The 26,390-nt window shown below is 32.2% G+C and overlaps 1 protein-coding gene across 1 annotated transcript in view; it reads right to left on the reverse strand.

Moving 5' to 3' along the window:
- Positions 1-451: 451 nt before the first annotated feature.
- LOC134689848 (uncharacterized) overlaps positions 452-26,390 on the reverse strand; it is a 77,692-nt gene continuing 51,753 nt past the window's right edge. The window contains exon 4 of the mRNA XM_063549817.1: positions 452-591. Coding sequence (XP_063405887.1) covers positions 452-591 — 140 coding nt within the window. The remainder of the gene's footprint in view (positions 592-26,390) is intronic.

Here is a 26,390-nt window from a genome sequence, read left to right on the forward strand (position 1 = left end):
TATTTTATGTACCATGTGTACGGACTGTAAAATATTACTGCTTACCGTTTTAAAATCTCTCGAAGTTGAACTCTGGTACTGTACGATTTATCTCACATGAAAACGGGCTACTTTTTATACATACACCTGCATATTTGTGGCATCCGGGAAATAATTAGCACATACATAAGGTCTCCAATATGTTACTAAAACTCTGATCGTTTTATAGTAAATGCGACCTGCTGATAAAATAAAATCAAAATTGTGGTATTTAATGAAAAAACATATAAAACTGATGATTATTACAAGTCTCATCTTCAAATCAATTGTATGCATATATTTAATTATGTACAAAAGTTAATGCCTTCATATTTAATCTTTTGTTTTCTGTATATTAATTTAACTATACAATATCCCATGGTGCATTGTGCAACCAATCACATCGCTCCCAGCGACAACATTCCATGGTGCACTACACTGTGTAACCAATCCCATCGCTCCCAGCGACAACATTCCATGGTGCACTACACTGTGCAACCAATAACATCGCTCCCAGCGACAACATTCCATGGTGCACTACACTGTGCAACCAATCACATCGCTCCCAGCGATCTAATAAAATAAATTTCATACATACCATTGTATACTCATCTGTAACTCGTATCACTCTTCGTGACAAAATCATCTCACTGCGAGAAGATTTAAACATATGTTGTTTCCATGTCTCAAATCTAGTACAAGTCTTACAAATTCTTTACCTGAACTTTGTACTGAAACAGTAATCAGATTTTATACAAAAGGTGGACACTGTAATATTTAGTGAGCATTTCATCTATCAACTTTTAAATAAAAGTTGCATGCTTAAAAGCTGATTTGTTTTTCATATTAATGAACTCAACATGGTTCACATGGTTCAGTATTGAATGGAAATATATAACCAAATTCTGTACTATTTTAAAATAAAATCATAAACCTGTAAAAGGGTTTTTAAAAAGAACAAACATATATTGATATTCGCTTCTAACTTAATAATACGATCTCCAGGCATGATTTCAGAATGTAAATAAAGTCAACATTATACTCAACTCCGTCATGTGAAAACATGTTCCTCTTTCGCATCGTTTCTTTTCCCCCGGCTAATGCCTTCAACGCCTGTACGTACAATAAACATAGCAGCAACTGCACATATAACTATGTGACCAACTTCAATCCGACGTAACTGCGAGCACCTTCGATACTGATACATTTAAATCCCAAACTTTATATAGTACCTTTAAACCCCAGCCATAAAAACCGCCAAAACTTTCCTCGTGCCTCCTGCACATAACATCAAACTTAAAAACAGTACATACTGTTACAAAACCAGTATCCGAACTAGTTATACTAGTTCCCATCTGTCAATATTAACTACAAATAGCAAACGGGAAAAACCCTATTTCAAACGAAATAAAATACATTTAAATATCTACCTGTTTAACAAATAGGAGAAAGAATTAAGTAACAAATGTGCCGTACATCGTACTAAGGCAAAAACTTAATGAATATATAAAATTGTCATACATCGTAGACAATAAAATATTTAATTAATTTCCATGAACACTTGTCATACATTGTAGACAAGAAATTTTTTAATTCATTTCCATCAACACTTGTCAAACACCGTAGACAATTGAGGAATTTTTATTTGTAAATAGCAAAATAACATTAGAACTTGTCGTACATCGTAGACAAGTTAATGTAACTGTAACAACTTTCTCCCAAATTTAAGATAAAAATAAAATAACTAAAAAGAACTCACGTGAAGTGTTCACTTCACACCCTCTAGAAAAATAATGACAAGTTATTATGGAACAGGTGCTTATATACTAGGGTCAAGGTCACTGGCCAGCTATGGTCTCATGGGTATAGTTTGTTTCTTTAAACAGAGATATTATATGTAAGCTTCACCCCTCATAGAGAAGTAAAGCTAATTCATTACTTGAGACCGAAGGCGAAATATGAATAAGAACTGTACATGTCTTCATTCACACAATTAAAAGTTAAATGGGTAAAATATATCAGACCGTTTTTGTTAGTCGGAATATAAGAGGTCCCGGAGTGAGATAAAACAATGTCAAACTTTCGCTAAATGTGTGATATTGCTGAAATAATTGTCTTTTAAAATAAGTTAACATAAATTGAAAACTAACAAACCTAATTGCGCTCTTCTTCTGTCAGTCTATCTATAAATGGATTACAAGGGAATAATATAGTGTGTTTTTTAAATAAATAAATGCGTCCTTATTATTGACTGAAATTGAATACAAATGTCAGAATCTCTGTTTAAATCTATACGTCATTAAAATGCAGATCATAATAGAAAGGAAGTATTAACAATGAAATCGTAAATCTTCAGATGCATAGTTATTTTAGGTTTCAGTTTGGTAACTTGCATTACATATTCGTATTTCAAGAACCGTCCAATAAAGGTTATTAAAGTATACGAATAAGGCCATTTTTTTATAGTTCTACTTATATATATAGCATTTTTTAATCGTTACGATGTCATAGATTATTAACTAAGTATAAATCTTATAAATCAGGTACAGATTCCTTATCTTATTCACCTGGTTTAACTGGGGGCAGAGAAAATGTATGACAGATGAAATATGGGATGCAAAACAATGATAACTTGTTCGATGCATCTGGTTTTAATGTCTTTGATTTTCTTGCAAATACGATTGTTTTACCTCCCTGAAATGTCTTATTGCATATAATTCATAGTTGGGATTACAAAAAAATCGTTTTCTTTCTTTGATAATTGAAATCAGTACTATCTATCTTTTGTAAAATATATATATTTTGCAATAAAATTAATTTACATGAATTGAAAAAACAAAACTAATATGATTTTCTTTTGTCTATCAATCCAATACTGCATTACAGGGAAATATCATTTGTTTAGGGGAAAAAGGGGTATCGAATATATAAATGCGTTACTGCTTTTGTCAAAATTTGAATAAAAGTGTGAGAGATAATTGTTTAATTTTTTACTCAACGTACTATATTTTTAAAGTAAGAAACATCCCAACTGTAAATCAGTTATGTCAACAGCAAGTAGACATGTTTATAAAACTCAAAGATTGAAATTGGAGATTTCTTTGCATTTCAAATGTTGATGCATATTTATAAACACGTCCATCAAAAACCTCATCATAAGAAAAAGCTTATAAATATTTGCAAAACCGAAACTTACAAAAACGTTGAAGGACTTTACATTGCTGTATTTACATAATTTAATAGAGAAGTGGGTAAAATGCATCAAAACATTTTGTGTTAAGAGCAATCGTATAACGCGCTTCGACTGTCAATCTATCTATTACTGTATAACAATGACATATTGAAGTATGGTTCTTTTAATAAATGAATGCGTCCATGCTATTGAAAAAAAATGCACATGTCAGAGATAATGTTTTTAAACCCATATGTCATTAAAATGCAGATGATAATATGAAGGACATATAAACAATAAAATCGTAAACCCTCAGATGCATAGTTATTTCAGATCCAAGTTTGGAAACTTGCATTACATATACCCACATATATTTATCTGTATCTCAGTCATCTCAATCCTAAATAGAAAAGTGTATTAAGATCAGTGTTCCACATTAGAGACTTCTTTGTATTTCCGATGTTGATGCATATTCATTAACACCGTCGATCGATTACCTCCTCAAAGATATAGAGCTGATATATTTTTGAAAATCCGAAATTTATACAAACGTTGAAGAACTATGTATTTCTTCATCTATATACATTTCAAGTGAAGTTGGTAAAATGTATCAGAACGTTTGGGATAAGATGAATATAGGAGTACTCAAAGTTGAGGAAAATCACGTGTATCCTAGGTCCCAATTATGTAACTCGCATCTTATATTTGAAGGCAAAGAACCAATCAAGATGCGCAATCATTTCTTTATTATTTCCACTCTCAATTGGGTAAGTGTTAAATAGCGATTCTAAAAAAAATTAAACATTTCAAGTCGAGGACAAATTCCACATCCAATGTTTCTGGTCTAACTGGGCGCATAGAAAACGATTGACAGATTAAATATGCGATGCCAAAAAAAAACTATATCCATGCAACTTATACTTCATGTGTTTGCAAATATGATTGTTTTACCTCCAATATTGTTTGTTTTGCGTATTTTTGAAATTTTGAATTTAAAAGAAATCTTGCTCTTGTACTTCGATCACTATCTACTTTTTGTTATATCTACATATTTTGCAATATTAAAGAATTGTGCAGGTATTGACACATAAATACGTTCACCTTTTTATATATCTACCCAATACTGCATCATGCAGAACGATGTTGTGTTTATTTTAGGGAAAAGAGGGGAGGTCTAATACATAGATGCATCACTTTTATTGCCCAATTTAAATGAAAATGAGAGAGATACTTTTTTCAATCCTCTTGTCAATACAATTATTGAAATGTACTTGTCAATTATATATTGTAATGTACTTGTCAATTATATATTGTAATGTACTTGTCAATTATATATTGTAATGTACTTGTCAATTATATATTGTAATGTACGTGTCAATTATATATTGTAATGTATATCAAACTCAATGCGCCAAATTGAAGATGTGTGTGCATTTACAATGTTTGATTCATATTTCTAAACACCGTAGATCGATAACCGCAGTACAAAGCTTATATATATTTGAAAAAAGTTGAAATAAAAGCATTTATTTTTTCATCTATATTATTTATAAGTGAAGTGGGTAAAATATATAAGAACAATCGGCGTAAAGGGGAAGAGAAGAGTTTTCAGATTGGACGGAAAACAATGTTGTGTGTTTTTTTTTGTTTTTTTTTTTGGGGGGGGGGGGGTAAATAAGTGATATTCCAAACTATATGATGAAATAACATGACTTCCAGACTCACAAACCTATAAACGTTCTTCTATTGTCAATCTGTACACGTTACATGGAAATATAAATGTATGTTTTTTTATAAACTAAATGCGTTCCTGTTATTACCAAGTGTTGAATGAAAATGTAAGAGATCGTTTTTTTTAAAGGAAATAGTATAAACATGATGAATAGAATCGTACATCTTTGAATATATATTTTTTTTAAATCCCAATTAGGTTATTTATATTATATTTTTTAAATTTTAATAACCGTTAAAGAAAGGCATTAAAGGTAAACGAATGAAAGATTTTCTTAATTAGAATTACTTAACCATATAGATGTGCTTAATAGACATTTGCGAAAACTCGCATACACCTACGATTAGGATTACGATTACACTTACAGGTAACATTTAAACCTTGGTCGTCTCAAAGTGTAAATACAAACTGTCGTTCCAAACCAATGCTATCTCTTTTATGATGATTTTAAATGATGTACATTTGAGTTTTCAAGCAAAACATGTAACTAGAATTTACATATTTAATATTGATGGTTGAGTTAAACTATAGTTCAAGTATGCCATATGTTGAAGGCCGTACATTGACCTATAATGGTTTACTTTTAGAAATTGTTATTTGGATGGAGAGTTGAGATTCAACATGTCCCTTTCGGTAAATTTTTATAATCTTTAACTTTATCTCAATCGAGCAAACAGTTTGTTTACGTTTCCTCTATCAATAAACATTCAAAAGTATACGAAAAAAACCAACACAACCCATTTTTTCGTGATTATATTTATGTCGATCTTTTAAATATAGAATTTGAACTATAATTCATCATCGTCAGACTCTGATGAAGAGACACCAAGACTACGTAGGAACTTCGGAACCTTTTTCGTAATAAACTTGCTGTAGGCCTCATGATTTTTTCTAATCAAATTCATGAGCGGCATTTTTTGGGGTTTTAGTTTTTGCAGCTTGGCCCTCTTGGCAGCTTGCAGTTGCTCAATTTCCTCCTCATTCGAATTCGTTGTCTTGTTCTTTTGGTTCCTCCTGCTCTATATATGTTTTGTACTGGAGAAGTATTTTGGGTTTTTTTTTTTGGCTCTGGATTAACTGGCCCGTTATTATCATCTACAGAGGATATTGGATATTGCAGTTAATTGGTTAGGGACATTTTGATGATTTGTTTTTTTAATTTTTTTATGCAACTATTGTAGAGATCTTGTGAATCGGTTGTCAGAATATGGATGTTTTCCTTTACTGTGTTTTAAAGTTATTTTGTGCCACGAACACCGGTGTGTCTAATATGCCCTCAGCATAAGTAATATATACTCCTGGTCAGATACTGCGACGATTATCTTTTTCCGTTTAAGAAATTGAGGGTCATGCAAAAAAAGGTCCAATAATTAAAAAAAATATTAAACAAGAAATTGTAAAAATTATCAAAACCATGATATATTTTTTGATAGCAACACATCCAACGCGAGTTTGTTTAAAATTCTGATTAATATGCAGAGAAAATGTAGAAAGTTAAATAGACTGATACCCCACTATATTGTTAAGATTGAACACGAAATCGGAGAGTTAAAAAAATCATAAAGTTATGGGGAATTTGTGGAGCATCCAAGACAGCGATTAACATCTGTTGTGACCATATGCTCTGCCTTTGTTTGCCGCCTTAAAGACTTATCTACATAATAAAAAAAATCATTTTACTATGTATCTGTATTTGTTTTTCTTTTTTTTTCATTTTGAGACGACCCTTTGTTTTTTTTAACTGAAATTGTAAGTCTAAGGTATAATCCTAGGTGTAGACCTAGTTTCCGTAAATGTCTATTTAACCTAATATGATCATATTGCTGCAACTGGTTTTAACCCGTTTATTGTTTTTACAAATATGATTGTGTTATCTCCAAGTTCTTTGCTGAAAGTTGAAGTGATAATGCAAACGAAATCCACCTTTCGTTATATTTTTGCAATAAAATTAATTTAGAAAAAAACTCGTTCTCCTTCTTATCCAATACTTATCTACAAAGACATATTTGTGAGGGATTCATAATAAATAGATGTCACATTGCTATTATAAATTTTGAATGAAAATGTGAGAGTTAATTTTCTAATGAACATTCAGTCTACCATATTCGACATCAATATGTTTTGTACCCATGGTGCACACTCAGACAGGAAATAGTCAAAACAAAAGTATACATCGTAGAAATATTTCGTTTTCAGGTAAAGAAAATGTATTTGCATCAGATATCCACATGATACCATATATCGGTCATATAAGACATTTTACAGATCATGGCCCTAATAAGATCACCTTCACAAGGATTAGTGGACACTTGATTTGTCAAGTCTAGCCTGTACTGATGTAAATGAATGAGTTTATTTAATACGACTTTAAGACACCAGCGTAGTCATGGGAAAAAAACATTAGCATCGGCCCAAAAAAATCTTCCAAAACTAGATCGACCTCTGTGAGCTTTGATGACATTCTTTCACATCTTCTCCATCCACTTGGGTTATATCACATTATAACTATTCGTTTTGCACTGCCTGTTTATTTTCTAAAATATTTGAGGGATTATTCTTTTGATATGGGATGCATAAATATATTTTCTCCAATAAACAGACTTATCAGTATAATTTGTGATGTGGCTCTTTTCCGTCTTTTTTCACCAGTAAGATAAGAGCCTTTAAAAGCTGAAATTCCTTCATGTTCAGTTTTCAAATAAGGGATTTGATGCAATCAACATCAGCAACATTTTTCATCACAAGGATGTAACATCTAAAAGTCCACTTTATTTCAAAATAAGTCTGTCCTTATTGTATCTTACAGTAACACCAAAACCATTGCTTCTAAAGTATTTAACTATAAGCAAGCATTGCAGGACTTTGATTTAGAAGAATATCTAAACAATCATCTGACACGTGACTGTTTCAACTCGCCTTATATTTAAAGCCCCTCTTGCCATGTTATTACTTGGGATCCAAACATTACTCAAACTGAACATCTCCGAAAGATGATATATCATGGTCCTAAGTTCAGAGAACCCCAACAAGAAATTCGAACCATAACTTCAAAGTTATTGATTTCATTGAGGACTTCGCCAGATCATGGGCTTCACGATAAGTAAGAAGTTGAACAGGACACTTTGTCGGAAAAGGTCAAAACAATCAGGCCCCTGATAATACGTGTAATTCATAAGTCGAAACACTGTGTGAATGATCGACCAAAGTACGTTTTCAGAGACAAAGAAGATGTGAAATGTCTATCAACTCTTAACGATAAATATGTTGTTGTTCCTGCGGACACAGCTTCAAATAGTATTGCTTTTATGTAAATCGTACTTCTTCCAGAGTCTTGTAAAAGAATTTGAAATAAATGAATACTCAAGTAATCCCACCTACAAAAGCCATGCAAATAACAAGGAAATCATGCTACACAGAGGAACAATGATCAGGACTTTGATTTAGAAGAATATCTAACAAATCATCTGACACGTGACTGTTTCAACTTGCCTTATATTTAAAGCCCCTCTTGCCATGTTATTACTGGGGATCCAAACATTACTCAAACTGAACATCTCCGAAAGATGATATATCATGGTCCTAAGTTCAGAGAACCCTAACAAGAAATTCGAACCATAACTTCAAAATTATTGATTTCTTTGAGGACTTCGCCAGATCATGGGCTACACGATAAGTAAGAAGTTGAACAGGATACTTTGTCCGAATGGTTAAAAAAAATCAGGCCCCTGATAATACGTATAATACGAAACACTGGGTGAATGATCGACCAAAGTACGTTTTTAGAGACAAAGAAGATGTCTTGTAAAATAATTTGAAATAAATGAGTACTCAGGTAATACAACTTACAAAACAACGCGAACAAAAAGGAAAACATAATACACAGAGGAACAATTATCAGTATGCTGGAGTTTCTTATTGACAACAGATTTGATGAATGTGAGTTATCCTATGTCGACAAATTGTCGGCATTCCTATGGGAACGAACTTTACGCCTCTTCTTGTCGACCTCTTATCATTTTCGAATGAGTCGGAGTTCCTTTAGACACTTGTCAACAACAAACAGTTCAAAGAATCCAGATAATTTAATTTCACATTCAAATATATCGATGATGTTTTTTCTATTAACATGTTTCTGATTGGGTTCCATTAATATATCATTCTGAACAAGAAATTAAAGAAACAACAGTCATGGCTTCCTCTGTCTCATTTTGAGACTTATACCTCGAATTTAATATAAGTGGTCATCTCACTACCAGAATCTATGACCAACGAGACGCTTTTAATTTTGAAATTATCAATTTTCACAATCTTAGTAGCGATATACTTCACCTGCATATGGGATATACATTTCCCAATTCATATTGTACTCAAGAGCTTGTAGCTGCTGCTCATACTTTATAAAACGTCACCAGTATTTGAGTACGTTGATGAACCAGGATTATGCCAAATACGTCTCACCCTTTCCTAAAAAAAAGATCATCGGAAAACCCAAGACCTTGTTGATAAATACTCCTTATCAACTTTTAAAATAATACATAATAGTCTTGATGTATATATTCTAGGTACTGATGTTGTTTATTATTTTAATTGCGTGTTATAGTGTTCGTTTATTTGTCTTTGATAAGTATTACCTTTACTGTTTGGTTATTTTTTTAAAAAATCCTATTGGTATTGTTATTTTTACATCCCGCCATTGTTTTAATGTGCTGTAATCATTTTTTGTATTCTTGGCTTTCATTTTTGTTTATGTGTTTAGTCTATATGCCGTTTATTTTTCCTTTATTGACATATTTGTTTGTTTTACAGTGATTAGGATGATAACACTATGTTGACTGCTGTACCTTTATTTTTGACATTTTTACCTATAATGTGTGTTTTGTTGTTACCATATTGTTGTCAAAATATTGGAATTGTATGCAACTGTCATACAAGTGAGAGGTTTAGTTAGCTTTAAAACCTGGTTAAATCCACTATTATTTACAAACGGAGTTGCCTGTACCAAGCCAGGAGTATGACAGTTGTTTCCACTCATTTGGTGTGTTTGGGCTTTTTCGATTTTGCCAATTGTTAGTGGACTTCCTCTTTTCTATTTTCTTGGAGTTTGGTATTTTTATTATTTTACTTTACAAAACAACACAAACCAAAGTCTTGTAAGATGAACTATTCAATAGTTTTAATGTACAAAAGAGAAAGGCAAACTTCCCCGAATTACCAGCACCATTAATGGACATTTACTAAAGATCATGATTCAGATAAAAAGAAAAATAATATTATTTTCCGTAGGGTTTAATATAAAAGTATTCGAAATCACAAATCCAATAAACACCAATAACCGTGAATAGAAAAACTCATTTAGGCATAACATGGTATTTCTACAAGGTTCCTGACTATGGGCAGGCACATGAACACCTTCAAGGGCTAAACAGTTTTTCTATTACAATTCATCGCCGTTTAATTTGTGAAGAGGATAACAAAACTCGCATTAAATAATGTACAATAAACGTGGAAAAAAAGGTGGTACTAGATAGCATATATGTTAATCAGTAGAATAAATCTGTTTTATTTGAAAGAGGAGAAAAAAAAAGACAATGAACATTTAATATGAACGAAAAATTTTCATAAAAGTATTTCAGAATGAGGCATATAAACTACGTCATTTATGTATGTTACTGTCGAAAATCAAAATTCATCCTTCAAAATATGAATTATGAGATTGTTATATGCCGTATGATAATTATGAGGATATAAAATGAACACTTCATCGTAGCATATCATCACCGGAACTCTGACTTTCAGCAATCAAAACTATTGTTTATGAGAAAGAAAAGATTAAAAGTCGTACAGCTCAGGTTTTTTAAAGATTAAATCATGTAAGAAGTAAAATTACAAAAATACTGAACTCCAAAGAAAAATTCAAAAAGAAAAGTCCCCAATCAAATGGCAAAATCAAAAGTTCAAACATATCAAACGAATGGATAACAACTGTCACATTCCTGACTTGGTATAGACATTTTCTAATGTAGAAAATGGTGGATTGAACCTGGTTCTATAGCTAGCTAAACCTCTCACTTGTATGACAGTCGCATCAAATATCATTATATTGTCACCGATGCGTAAACAAAACAAACAGACACAATAGGTAAATATGTCAAAAAATAGGGGTTCATGGGTATAGTACTGCCTTTATAGTGTCTTTTTTGACTGATATTGTTTGACATTCGCTAAATACTTGATACTGAGATATTATATTAAATCTTTAAAAAAAATGTATTTCCTTGCTTCTGCTGAATGACATATACCGCCATCGCATTGCAAAGCCTCATCACAACACTGATAAGCCGCGTTCTTATCACTTGATATTTCAAGTATTGTTGTTGGCCAAGATAAGGTATTAATGGTAAAAAGTACTTATTCTTCACTGTTAAGTATATATCAGGTAAAGCCGGTTGTCTGTTTAAAATATCACCAAGATGATGAAAAAATAAAAATCTAAGACAGTGAGACATAACAACAGGTGTTATCCTCGTGGTTTGGTCATTTACCTCCAGCTGTAGTTCCCCTGGTATTAATGATGAGTGTTTGTCTACAGTATCTATTCGCATCTTTTCATTCAGTGTCTTTGCAGAATGTACACGAGTTTTGTATTTAGTTTTAGTGTAACATTGAACTGTCCCGTTACATAATAAAACGACGCGTATAACAACCAACCCGATACAGCATATGTCTTCGTACCGTCTTATAAATGTCTATGATAACGTTTGTGTATGTTGTATTTTTCAGTCGTTATTGTTGTTGGTGGTAGTAATTGGGCTACATTCTGACTTATTACAGCTTGATAGCATTTACAAACGTCAGTTATGAATGTAGACGATTTGGACTTAAGTGAATATTCAGTAAACTTCAGTTCCTCAAGCTTCGTGATATGTCTGTTACATCATGACATCCGTATATCCTATAAAAAAGCAAGTCTAACATAACGAACGACGATTCACTATATGTTTTTAGTAAACGATAATTTCCATTGTCGTGCGGAAATAATTGTGTTGTCAATCCCTCAATTCCATCACACTTAATGCTATCCAATACATTTATTAAAATCTTATTGTTATCTAGATCGATCTTTCCTAGAAACATGTTGTGTTCAGGTATAGAATATTTCGGACAGTAACACTTCTTTACCCATACTATAAATTTATCTAGGCAATTAGGAAAAAACAAAAAAATAATTTAGACAGTTGAAATGTTTCGATATCTACTTCCTCTGAGACCCGGAATAAAGCCGTTTTCAGAAAGTAAGAACACAATAAACCGTCAACATGTTTGTTTTGTGTTGACGATATGCTTTAACGTTAGTTTGAGAAGACAGTAACAAAAACGTTGAGTGAAATTTGACGAATGTGCAAGTTGTTTTTCTGCCACAGACATTACAATCTGACACATTCCTTGGTCCAATAGGTACTAACAAATATCCGTATTTCTTAATCCTGTCAATTGCGGAATTAGGTGGCCATTGCTGTCAATAACGCGATGCCCTTGGTATTGTATTGTAAGATAAATATTTACTTCGAAGGCAGAATGCATAATCAATGATCCGGCCTTGATCTGATAAACAGTGTCCGTGTGGTGATAGTTGATGCTGTGGAATCATCTTATTTATATTACCAACAAATTCGTTCACTGATAAATGTATACCGTTTCTAGTACTTTCAAAATATTAATTTGTTATAAACTCATTTTTCCCATCCCCTCCTGCTATCAATCGGAGTCTACTAAATCCAGGATGGTCATTATCCGTCTCTATAAGAAGTGTTGTACGGTTTACTGGGTGTTTGATATTCCTTACATCCCATACTACATCTAAATATAAGATGACACACATCATATATATGTCACTACCTGGTAAATTGAGTCCTTCTGCTAAACTTCCCCTCGATATTGTTGTAACTTTCGACTGAACTGTATTATTGATCGTATCTTTTATGATAAAAATTTGTTGTCTTTAACGCATGTCTATTTCAGTTCCAACTGTATGCACTAAGTTTTCGTATAAAAATTTGTCCTTCAAATCATTTCCGCTCCTGAAAAAGTAACCTATAAAATATATATTTATGCAAGGATTTATTTGAAAATCGTGTGTAGCAGGCTTTCTCCTTGATATGTATTGTTAGTGATCGTTCTCCTTCCCCCACGAATACTGTGTTTAATTATACAAGACGTGTCATGGTACTTTTCTATCCCAAAATCATGTATTTTGTTTTGATGTTATATTTGTTATTCTCATCGGATTTTGTCTAATGCTTAGTTCGTTATTGTGTGTGTTACATTTTAATGTTGTGCCGTTGTTCTCCTATTTAACGCGTTTCCCTCAGTTTTAGTATGTAACCCGAATTTTGTTTTTTTCTATCGATTTATGAGTTTCGAACAGCGGTATACTACTGTTGCCTTTATACACAATAGGTGTTAAGCGTCGTGAATTGTAAATTAAGGCAACAGTAGATTATTGATGTTCAAATCTCGAAAATAAATTCAAAAGAACAAACACAAACTGAGGAAATTTCCTGAATTTTAAAAGGAGCTAGAACAGGTTGATCGACAGGGTAAGCGTTTCCTGCTATGAATGCATCATACGCCATGCACATGAATATTCAATGGAAATGTCACAATCGGTAAGATTACAGATCAGGAGACAAATTTTATTTTTAATACCTTAGACATGGAAAACCACTCGTTAGTGAGTTGAGATACGGACACAGTGTATCGGTCAATCAATTTGTGGGGATGTTATACATATGTTGGATCGATGTCATTCGTTTTTCCGAATAACTGCTTCGAAGCAGTTTTAGTGAGGAAAGCACTCCCATGTTAATTGATTTCACTCATTGTGAATCTGCGCGAACGTAACGTATTAATTATGATGTGAAAAAGTCATTTGAAGGATCAGATTGCAAGTGATTCCTACGCATTGGGAAAGCGAAAATTAGAAAGTTTAATTCATCATGTTTGGAAAAGATTCTGGTATTGAAGTCGTCCGTCTGTACACATATCGACCAAAAGATCAACATATGAAACAGACCTTCTACTTTTGGTTGTATCCTTAATATCAAGTTCACTGGAATATTTGACATGTAGGACCTCATAGAAATAAAGACTATGCAACACAATCTCCACCAAAAACTGTGGGGGATCTCAGGTTATCCGGAAGGTTAAATAGATCCTGCTGTACATGTGTCATCCTTTGTGTTGCTCATGTAAATACAAATCTAGTGATAAGATTAAATCAGTAGGTCACTTTCGAGGTGAAGATATGAATTAATTTGTGAATAAAAAACTGAACGCATTTCAATCAATCGATAAGAGATCTATTTAACAAAAACAACTTGTTTATATCAGAAATATTGTACCTGGAACAAATGAATGCAGCCTTGAAAACCATGTTTGCCATATTGTTATACTTTCGAATAATAGTACTAATGGTAGTAAAGCGAAACTTAAACAAAGAAAAAAAAACCTTCCTACAACATGCACACGAATTGAAAAGTACTTGTTATGGAAATATAATTACGTTCGAATTAATATGAAACAAATCGAAAATGACTTATTATAGTGTAAACATTTGTATAAATGTACTTAGATGAAAAAAAAGTTTAAAATATATTTTTTTTCACTTTTGATACATACGTTTTGCAGTGGTCATACTATGTAAACATGTCAAATAAATTATGTATCATCTGTTTTCGTTTTGTATATTAAAAGTTATCTGAACAAAGAGATGTTTTATATCAGTCGTTTTTTATAAAAGTGATTTGTGTAAGGACATAAGTAATGAAAGCACGAAAATAAGACGATTTGATGAGATATGATCACGAATGAGGAAAATATGCATACATATGGAACGTCATAGCTGTCTTATGTGATAGTATTTATTATGTGATGGTGGGTTTTGCATTATATGAAGTGGGTTTGTTATTATATGATGTGGGTTTGTCATTATATGCTGTGGGTTTGTCATTATATGCTGTGGTTACGTCATTATGTGATGTGGTTCCGTAATTATGTGCTGTGGGTTTATCATTATATGCTGCGGGTTTGTTTTTATATGCTGTGGGTTAGTTATTATATGCTGTGGGTTTGTTATTTTATGCTGTGGGTTTGTTATTATATGCTGTGTTTTTTTTATTATATGCTGTGGTAACGTCATTTTACGCTTTTTCTTTATACTAGTAATCACTCTTCTTTATTATGATAACTCTTCTTTATTATGATCACTCTTCTTTATTATTATAATAACAAACCCACAACATATAATACAAAACCCACCATCACATAAATACTATCACATAAGACAGCGTTGGCGTTCCATTATGTGTAAATATTTAATGTGTTCTGTCGCTTTGCCGTTACGTCCTGTCATTTTTTTTTTATGTTATGTGCAGATGCCTTTATATCCTGACACGGCATCTCTGTGTTATGTCAAACAATTGTATGATATGTCATTGCTAAACTTTGTTGTGTAAAATATGCATTACATTATGCTTTAACTACTATATATTCTGTGAATACTTCGGAACTTTATGATCATACACCTTTACATTCTCTCATATTTTATCTATGTTGTGTCTATTCTTCTTTTACGTAAGTCAGTTAATAATTGCGTCCTGTCTCAAGTGTTATTGTAATGTCAAATGATCTAAACATTTTGTTTTTATTCACCTTTGTTCTATGTAAATCTCATGATAGTATAGTCTTTTGGCGTTATGTTGCGTTTATACATATGTATATCCAGTGAAAAACATAATACATCATAATGCATATGCGTTTTGCCGTACAGTAGATACTCTCTGTGAGCATTCATTACGTCATGTGCAAATGCCTTTTACATGATGTGTAAACAACTAATACGTTTTGTGCAAACCTCGTTTACCTTATGTGTATACATCGTTCACCCTATGTGCAAACATCGTTTCCTTATGTGCAAGCACCTATAACGTTATGTGCACATACCTATTAAGTTTTGTATAAAAACTACATCGTTATGTGCAAACACTATTACTTTATGTGCAAATACCGCTTACATTATGTGCAAACACCATGGAAGTTATGTGAAAATGCCCATTACATTATGTCCAAACATCCATTACGTTATGTGCAAACACCTATTACGTTATGTCCAAACACCAATTACGTTATGTGCAAACACCTATTACGTTCTGGTAAACGTTTTTTTGACATAGATTTAAAAACAAAACGCATCAGTGACATGCATTTTGAAAATGAAGAAAATTAAAATATTTACCTTTCTTAATACAAACTGTGGATTTTTATAATTATATTGATTGATGTAAAACTGCTATATACATACAATGTATCTAGTTTTATGGGAAATTATTTTGCCTCACTTTAAAAGTGTACATTATGCATCCATGCTGTTGTTTTTTCTATGGTCGGGTTGTTTTCTCTTTGTCACATTTCCCATTTCGATACTTAATTTTATTTGAAAATTTGTTCACTTTACTTGTGGAAAATTTTAACAAATATACAGACACGACTCTAAGTTTCCAAGAGATGCAACTGAAAGGAACAAAACGATATAAAATAGAAGATGTGGTACGACGGCGGAATGACAATTTGACAACTCTACAAAAGAGACCAGGATGATTTGTTATTACCCTCCCAGTATGGTTTTCATATGAACTAGATTAATGCTACAAATATAATGACGTCTCCCACGATTCACGTAGTAGCTAAGGAATCCTACATGTTTAAGATTTTATTTTCGTTCATTTCCTTAATAACAGTGAATATTATTCTAATTAACCTTCCTAAGACTTATTATTTCCTCCGTCCCTGACAAGGCGTGTTGAAAAGGTGGATGTCCTGTAAAGGGATGGTCAGGTGACCCTGTCCTGTTTTCTGACAATTATTTTTTTTTAAACTCACAGGGATGTTGGAAAAATTTGATCCGATTTTGAGTCAGGCAGGTAGACGGGTTTAACAAAAAGCTGCATTTTCTCTTAAAAAAAAACCCTATTTTTTTTCATATTAAAAACTGCCTTATCCTGTAATCCACAAAAATGACGCATACATATATTATTCTGGATGAAAGGGTTATCAGCCTTTTTTCACCTTCACTGGCCATACTCGAAATTAAATCCCGCAACTTGAAACTCCAGATAATGACTTTCATTTATCCATATTTGGTCTAGTAACTTTTCGAATCGTGTCATCAAGAACGATACAAAAAAAAAAACATTATCTAGTAAATTGTTATTGTTTTCTTCTATTCTTTGTTTTATAAGTGATGTGTATATAGTTTCCTTTGTTGTCTATAAGAATGAATAAATAATTTCGTTGCTAAAATGTTCATCATAGCATAATTTTCCCTTTGAATTTCAGAAAATACTGACTATCTATAAAAAAAAAAGATGTGGTATGCATGCCAATGAGAAAATTCTCCACGAAAGACCAAACTGACAAAGAAATAAATAACAATCGATCCCCGTATGGCCTTTAACAAAAACCCATATAGCATTATTAGCTAATCTAAAAAAAAAATTAGCCCATTTAGTTTTTTCCCAAGTTTAAAAAAAATTGTTACAGTTAAGTAATTCGCTTTTATCCTGCTATTAGCTAGTTGTTGTATACAAATAACAGCTAAACAACATTTTTTTGCTTTGTTAACTTTGTACAAATACAAATATATTTTCCTGCTACCCGCTTGCATGTTGATCAATCGGTAATATGGATTTCTTTCTGGTATTAGTATGTTTGGGTTTTCTTCGAATCCGCGTTTCAATAGTTGTAAAAAATCAAAGACAATGGTTAAGATTTAACAACTTATTCTCAAATACCAGGTGTAAATTGTAAACAATATATATACATTGTCATAAATAAAAAATGTATTAGTTCTCGCTGCGAAACAGGAGAAAATTCGGCAAGCCTCGCTTTTTGTCCTGTTTATAAAGCTCGCACAAATAAATTTTACGTTTACCGACAAAGTACATTTAGTTTAATACATTATTCCACAGTTGTTGATATGAATATATTTTTGTGTTCAATATTTCAACGAATATCGTCGTATAAATTAGAAACATAAACTTATTTTCCGAACGGAGAGTCATAAATTCAATGAATATTATTACTGGATATACGGTATAAACGGTAATCTTCGATGCGTTTAGTTATGAACGCGAATGGTTCGATAAATATAGCCAAATACACAATTAAGCCATATGTTCATAAAAGGAATTTGCTAGTCTGCACATCATTATTCTGACAAATCTTATTTTAAAAAATATAAAAAAATCATACAAATACATTCTATTGGATCTAAATGTTATCAATCTAAAATATGGTTTGACAGTTTCCGTTAAATATTGCCATTTTTGTCGAGCCTTCGACTTTAGTCGAAAAAGCGAGACATAGCGATCCTACATTCCGTCGTCGTCGGTGTCGTCATTGTCGTCGGCGGCGGCGTCCACAAATATTCACTCTGTGGTTAAAGTTCTTGAAATTGTAATAACTTTCTTAAACTATACTGGATTTCTACAAAACTTGGACAGAAGCTTGTTTATGATCATAAGCTACATGTAGTATCCAAATTTAAAATTTGTAAAAAATAAAATTCCATTTTTCCGTATTTTACTTATAAATAAACTATTTTTTTCTGCCAGAAAATATTACATTCACTCTGTGAAACAACATATTCACTCTGTGGTTATAATGTATATATTTTTTAGAATTTTAATAACTTTCTTATACTCTTTTGGATTTGTACCAAACTTGGATAGAAGCTGGTTTGTGATCAAAAGCTAGTATCTAGAAAGAAATTTTGTTATGATTTTGTACCTGTGTTGTACTTATGAATGGACTTCCAGTCTGAAGTTCATTTTTTTAAAACATTTATTAGATTCATAAACTAGCCTGTATTTTTAACAAACCTGGACAGAAGCTTCTTACAATCAAAGATCGTAACAAAAGGAGTATTTTTATAGACTTTTTTCCTCATTTTTGTTGAGCCTGCGATGAACAGTAAAAGTAGTCCAGACACTGGGTTCCGCTGAACCCTTACGAATTTTTAGATATATCGGTCCCCCTTTTCTCGGCTACTGTTAAAGCGAGACGTTTTTTTTATAAATGTCTAGCGAGGCATGAAGTTCATATGATTCAATCCAAATTATTCTCAAAGTGCGGAAACAATCTTGAATTGGTGCAATCTTGTCCGCCTTGAAATCGACGTAACATATTTAGAATTCTTTAAACAAAAATCACCAATATAACGAAAAGAAAACTGTGACAGACTTTAACACGAAAAGGAAGTCTAAAATTCATTTGTAATTGTCATGCTACTGATTATAACTTAAGAACGTTCACTTGTCATGATTTGTATTATTTGAATTTCGGAATCCTCTTGTTCATCCGTTTAAAGCGCCATGAAACAATTGCCAGCTAACTCCCAGTTTCAAAAATCTTTAAATGTGCAGTATGTCATTGATACGATTTGAGTTCTTTAAATGAATCAGGATAATATAAGGACAAAAAGACATTTGTAAAAAAATATAAAACCCTTGTTATGTTTTATTACCATTTGAGAACATCTTTATGTTAAAGATATGAATCAAAGTACTGAAATACTGAACATCGGGTGACCGCAAGTTCTTGTGGACGGTCACAAGCACTTGTCTCAGAAAACAAAATCACATCTCGTTACCTGAAAGTGACGTTAAAGTACAGACATTTTTTTTTCTGTGCGTGGATGATAAATTCACCCTCATCGTAGAAGTGATACAAATTGGTAAACTCTGTTTTTTTTGTTATACAATATCTTGATACTTATAAATTACAGTTACATGTATATATAATTTTCATCCATTTGTATATCATTCTATTGCACTATATTAATTATAGTGCTGTGCAAGTGCATGGTGGATACTCTTCTGTAATATTTCGGTTTTTCTAATAGATTGCATGTGAGTGGGGACTCATATTTTTCAGCAAAACATTCAATGTCCCACGCAGAGAATAAGCAAAGACAGATAACTCTGCATGGGATATCGCAAACGTTCTTGAGATATTCCTCCGCATGCGGTAACACACTTTTCTGTACGTGTGTCCAAATATTAAAGATGTTTTTACTTTATTAATGTTTCTAACGAGTTAAACGAAATTTTCATATTATTAATTTATGTAAAAAAAAAAACTATTTTTTTTCTCATTTTGATTTGTCAATCAATAACCAGTGGCGGAACTAGAATGTTTGAAAATGATGGAGCTGAGTTTGTTGGTTCTATAAACAGTTTGATTAAGAGGGGACTCGGTACTCAGCTTTGCCAAAACTCCCTGCTAATTAAAAAAATACAAGAAAAGAGGTGGCAAGAAAATATCTTCGTCCTCAGTCAATATAATCTAAATAGACGCATATATAATCTGTTGACCTTGTCAAAAGTCTTTAATTCATAAATGTAATTTGGCGCCTTTCAAACCCATATGTTATAGTTATGTATGCAAGATATGGCGACCTATGAAATGACCCGCTTGGTGCAGATGGAAAAGAACATTACATTATATAAGGCCGTTAGTGCTCTCGTTTGAATTGTTTTACATATTCTTTTCGGGGCCTTTTATTGTTGACTATGTTGTATGGGCTTTGCTCAATGTTGAAGGCCGTACGGTGACCTAAAATTGTAAATTCCTGTGTCATTTTTGTCTCTTGTGGAAAGTAGTCTCATTGGCAGTCATACCACGTCTTCTTTTTTTTATATCAACTTATTTTCCGTTCACATTTTCCGTAAAGAAATTAGGTTGCATTTTGTTTTTTACATGTAGCTTTTTTTGCTTCGAATAACAGGGCAGAGCTTTTAGTTTCCGTCGATACACACGCCATCTTGAAATAATTACTTTTCACATATAAATTATGTTTGGTTGCTTCATGATGTGGCTGAAATTCAGCAACAACTATTAGCTTAAATGAGATAAATATTTACAGACAGTTCTCTTCTGACGTTAAGCACGTTATTGCGTCAATGCCGTGAAATGCGACAGAGTAATTTGATAAATAGATCTTCTATGAAAACTAACTAGTTCAGCTTTATCAAATTCATATCCATAGATAAGGCAGGTATTACTGTTTCCAAAAATATTAAAAATATTCTTTAACTTTTCACAATAGTTTCAAATAATGATACAAACATTACCAAAACGTCAAAAATATGCGTGTCAGACGTAACAAATTATTCGCAAAATAACTTTTGCGGGAATTTTTGTGGTCTAATAAAAAGTTTAAAATCTGCGAAAATTGGCATGAATGATAAACGTCTAATATAGTTTATGACACCATTGCTGTTTGTTGTGTTGATCGAACTGTAAAAATTTTTTTTTTTTAAAAATGAATAATCCTCGCCATGGTCAGGTTTTTGAAAATGGTAAGTTATCAAAATTTATCGCTTTTTGAAATATCAGATGATATAAAATTTTGTTTTTATAAATTATTCCTACAAATGTGCTCAGATAGACCATTTCAATTCCGGAATTTTACAGCACTCGCACCACAAATAAAAACCTCGGGCAAATGTCTTGCAAGATTGTCCAATGTCGAATTTCGCCGCTTTTTACAAAAACACTGTCAGTTTCAACGTCATTGTATTAAATATTCAATTTGTAGCATATAAAACAGTGCTTTTTCGTAATTGTGCTTTCAACCCACAATACCGTATAACATACTTTTTGATAAGCTGTTAAGTCGAAATGACTTCGTTTTTAAACAAATCAAATGTCTTGCAATTTTGTCCACTGAGCCATTTTCTTACGTTTTGAACGTTTTCGATTTGGGACGCTATACATATATGTGTTTTCAAATTATTTCTAAAATTTTGTTCTTTGTTTTGATGTTGAACACCACATCATGTATAAGCGACATTTGTTTTATTTTATTGACCTGTCATCATAGGTAGGAGAAGCCGGACATCAGGCGACCTGAAGTTAAAATAGTTGCAATAACTGTCGATTAGGATCGGAGTCGAACAAATCTCGCCACGAGCGTATCTAAAATTTACCATTATCACTTTATATGAACTCATTAGGCTAATCGCCATCGAATTTGAAATCAGTTCGTATTATCATATGATATATGAACGATATTTCATTGTTTTTAAAGAACAAGTACGGCTCGATTTTATGTTTTAAGATCAGAGTACAAAACAAAATAACCAAATTACAAATTTCGAAACTAGATAGAATCATAGAAACCACGATGAGAACTGCAATATATAAAATTGGTTATAATCAAATAGAAAATGAATAATTATCTAAAATGAAAAAAAAAATATGGTAATTTGTCAATAAATAGGTAAAATATTAATTACAGAACAAAAGAATTTCATATCCGAGACAGAGAGAATTAAATATTGTAAAGAGATAAAGAAACTAAAAAGAAAAGAGCAAAAAAATAAAAGTTGCAATAAATATAAAGAAAAATACAACACAAGCCGAATTGGAAGTCCGAAAAGTTCATTTGCTTGCGTATCTACCAGTAGCAAATATTTCATACATATTCAAGACTTTGAAGTATCCATATCGATCAAAAATGATTACAATCAAAACGAACAAAGTATACTCGATTACCGACGTAAAACGTCAAATTTTGACGTTACCAATTGGGACGCAATATCGTGCGTAACGTCTTCTGAGGACATCAAATGCCGAAAAATTAACTGTGTGTATTACATTTCAGATCAAATGTTATTAATTTATGGTCGTTTTATTATGCATAAAATACTCACTGAAATTAAAAAAAATACAATATCAATCATTAATACGTTTTTACTTGCATTGCTAATCTGCAATATGTAGACGTTACGAGCGATGCTCGTGCTTATAAGCGTAACATACGTTATCGCTAAAATCTAACGTTTTCCATGGTTTAGACGCTACAAAAAGACTTCTAGAATAAATACAGTTAATGTACCTGTCTAGTTAGGGGGGGATCCCGCTAACATGTTTAACCCCGCCACACTATGTATGTATGTGCCTGTCCCTTGTCCATGTAGACAGGAGCCCGTAATTCAGTGGTTGTCGGTTGTTTATGTGTTACATATTTGTATTTCGTTCCTTTTAAATAAAATACGGCTCTTAGTTTTCCCGTTTTAATTGTTTTACATTGTCATTGCGGGGCCTTTTATAGCTGACTATGCAGCATGGACTTTACTCATTGTTGAAGTCCGTACGGTGACCTATAATTATCTGTGTTATTTTGGTCTCTTGTGGAGAGTTAATTTTCTCATTGGTAATCATACCACCTCTTCTGCGGGACCCCCAATTACGGCTTCATTTGTTCTCGACAATTGTCGGTATGGGGGCTTTATACTTCAAATGGAATTATTTATGCAGTCTTTGTAAGTACCAAACAAATAGTTTTCACAAGAATAACATGACAGATACGTAACTGTCAAATAAGCATCATTCAAATAAGAAAAAAAACTTGATAGAGATTTTAAATATTAGGAACGATTTAAAAGATATTGTGTCACGATCTATACTCCCGATTCGGCGCTTACAATACAGTAACTTAGTGTCGTTCAAATGTTTTCCGCAATATTTAAAAAAATCTACCGCAGATTGTATTATTTCGTTCCCGCAATAAAAGATAATGTCTACTTGAAAAAGCCCCCGGCTGCGTCCTAATGTCCCTTTCACGAAGTTTCGAAGAATAATTTCGGATAAAAATTTCATATTCGTGTTGGAAACTAATGTCGGTTTAGTAACATTCAAAAACAATTTCGTGACTTATACTGAACCGATAATATAAATTGATAATGCATGACATATCAGGCAAACTTTCTACTCCGTCTAATGTCCAGCGAATTTGTCTTAAAGTTCTCTAAAGTAATTCAACATGTTGCCCGGTTTAGTGTATTTTCTGACAAGTGTAAGTTTTTTCTTAGTTTTTACAGTAATATATTCGTATCCTTTCAAAGAAACATTGGGAGCATCATCCGAAACATTCTTCGTCCGTACATTTTAAAGAAGACTCTTTAGTGCTATAAGATAGAAACGGGGGAAAAATGTTCGTACAATTACGCACCCAAGTTTTACTCGTTTAAACTTGCAAGTGCTGCACTTAATATAAAATTTGCGAGAAAAAATAAAACATTCAATCTGTTCCGGGTTGAGGGCAACACTTATCAATATCATAGAATGATAAAAATAATCAGAAAAATCAGTAACATATAGCTAAATCAAATCGTAGTTTAAAAAGTATCTCTCTATATATATAGAACAATATATGCACCGACAATCGACTAAGTTGTGCGCTTGATCTCTGTGTTTTTATGGCACTGCGTTTTTTGTTGTTTTGGCTATTCAAAACGACGTCAGGATGCCGCCGTAAGAAATTTAATGCGTGCGACATCTAGTCACCAATTTTCAAACATTGTTTTCTCGGACAGTTCGAAGCTATGGAGATCAATATAGATTTTTTGAAAATATTAGAAAATAACATGTCTATATAAGACTTTGATTGTCGACTATAAAGTGCAAAACTTATCATTATTTTCGTTTATTTCGACTGGACGCAACGTTTTTGTAAAAAATAAACGCGTGACATTTTATTCACCAAATTAAAAAATGTAGGATCTTTTTTGTTTTTGTGTTTGATCGATTTTGCCTTTGAAATTAATTAATTACCAAAGAATAGCATTAAACTAGCTATACCATTTTCTCACCTGATGACATCATTTATCCGTATTTTTTAACTGTTTTCGTTAAAAGAGGGACGAAAGACACCAAAGGGACAGTCAAACTCGTAAATCTAAAACAAACTGACAACGCCATGGCTAAAAATGAAAAAGACAAACAGAAAAAAAATAGTACACATGACACAACATAGAAAACTAAAGAATAAACAACACGAACCTAAATCGTTAAAGTAGTTTCGAAAATTAATGGAGATGGCACACTAGGAAACTTTGCATATTTGCATGGCGTAACAGAATAAGACGCCATTAGCCGTAAAAAAAATTATATCATAGTGGGTTGTCATTTCATGGCAATTCACGGCAACAAACGAAATAATAAAAATCGTCGAAAAAAAGTTGAAAAGAAGGCTTATTCTTCATTTTTCGTCAACAAATATTACCCGGGACAGCCCATTATTTTTCCAAAATCCAGAATCAAATGCACAACAACACGAAGAAATGCGCTTTAGCATGTTTTAATGGACATAATTGAAAAAGGATATTTATATCAAGCACAATGATATCTTTGTTTTACTTAAAATACGTTATTTCTGCACCTGCAGCGCATTTTTATTCACAGAACATACAAAAACGTAAACGGTACGAACATCGCGCGTAACGTCGTACGATTTGTTTGCTTAAAATGTTCCTGTACAATGTTTTAAAAAATGCATTAAACGTATTTCATGACTTTTGTCAATTTAGGCACACCTCCAGAGAGACACATCTCGAGAATCGTGTCTATATATTTGTAAATATTTAAATTTTCAACAAGTAAAGTGAACAAAATATAAAAAGAATGGATGTATAACGCACACTCTTTAAGTAGAACAAAAATCTAAATATTTATAAAATATTTTTATATCAATTAATATATAAAAATACTACATTTCCAATACTAAATCAACAACCCAATGCTCACATATAACCTTCAGTTCACTTTCAGCATCCAATGGATATTGTCTTAATTTTCAAAGTGTATATCACTGATGCGTTTTGTATTAATCTGTGTCAAAAAAGCGTTTACCATAACGTAATAGGTGTTTGCACATAACGTAATTGGTGTTTGGACATAACGTAATAGGAGTTTGCACCTAACGTAATAGATGTTTGGACATAATGTAATAGGCATTTGCACATAGCGTAATCGGTGTTTGCACATAATGAAAACGGTATTTGCGAATAACGTAATAGTGTTTGCACATAACGATGTAGTTTTTATACAAAACTTAATAGGTATTTGCACATAACGTTATAGGTGCTTGCACATAAGGAAACGATGTTTGCACAAAGGGTGAACGATGTTTGCACATAAGGAAAACGAGGTTTGCCCAAAACATATTAGTTGTTTGCACATACTGTAAGAGGCATTTCCACATGACGTAATGAATGCTCACAGAGAGTATCAACTGTACAGCAAAACGCATATGAATTATACCATGATGCATTATGTTTTTCACTGGATATACATATGTATAAACGCAACATAACGCCAAAAGACTATAATATCATGAGATTTACATAGAACAAAGGTGAATAAAAACAAAACGTTTCGACCATTTGACATAACAATAACACTTGAGACAGGACGCAATTATTAACTGACTTACGTAAAAGAAGAATAGACACAACATGGATAAAATATGAGAGAATGTAAAGGTGGTTGATCATAAAGTTCCAAAGTATTCACAGAATATATAGTAGTTAAAGCATAATGTAATGCATATTTTACACAACAAAG

The sequence above is a fragment of the Mytilus trossulus genome, chromosome 11, assembly GCF_036588685.1.
Source record: "Mytilus trossulus isolate FHL-02 chromosome 11, PNRI_Mtr1.1.1.hap1, whole genome shotgun sequence".
NCBI classification, from domain to species: Eukaryota; Metazoa; Mollusca; class Bivalvia; order Mytilida; family Mytilidae; genus Mytilus; species Mytilus trossulus.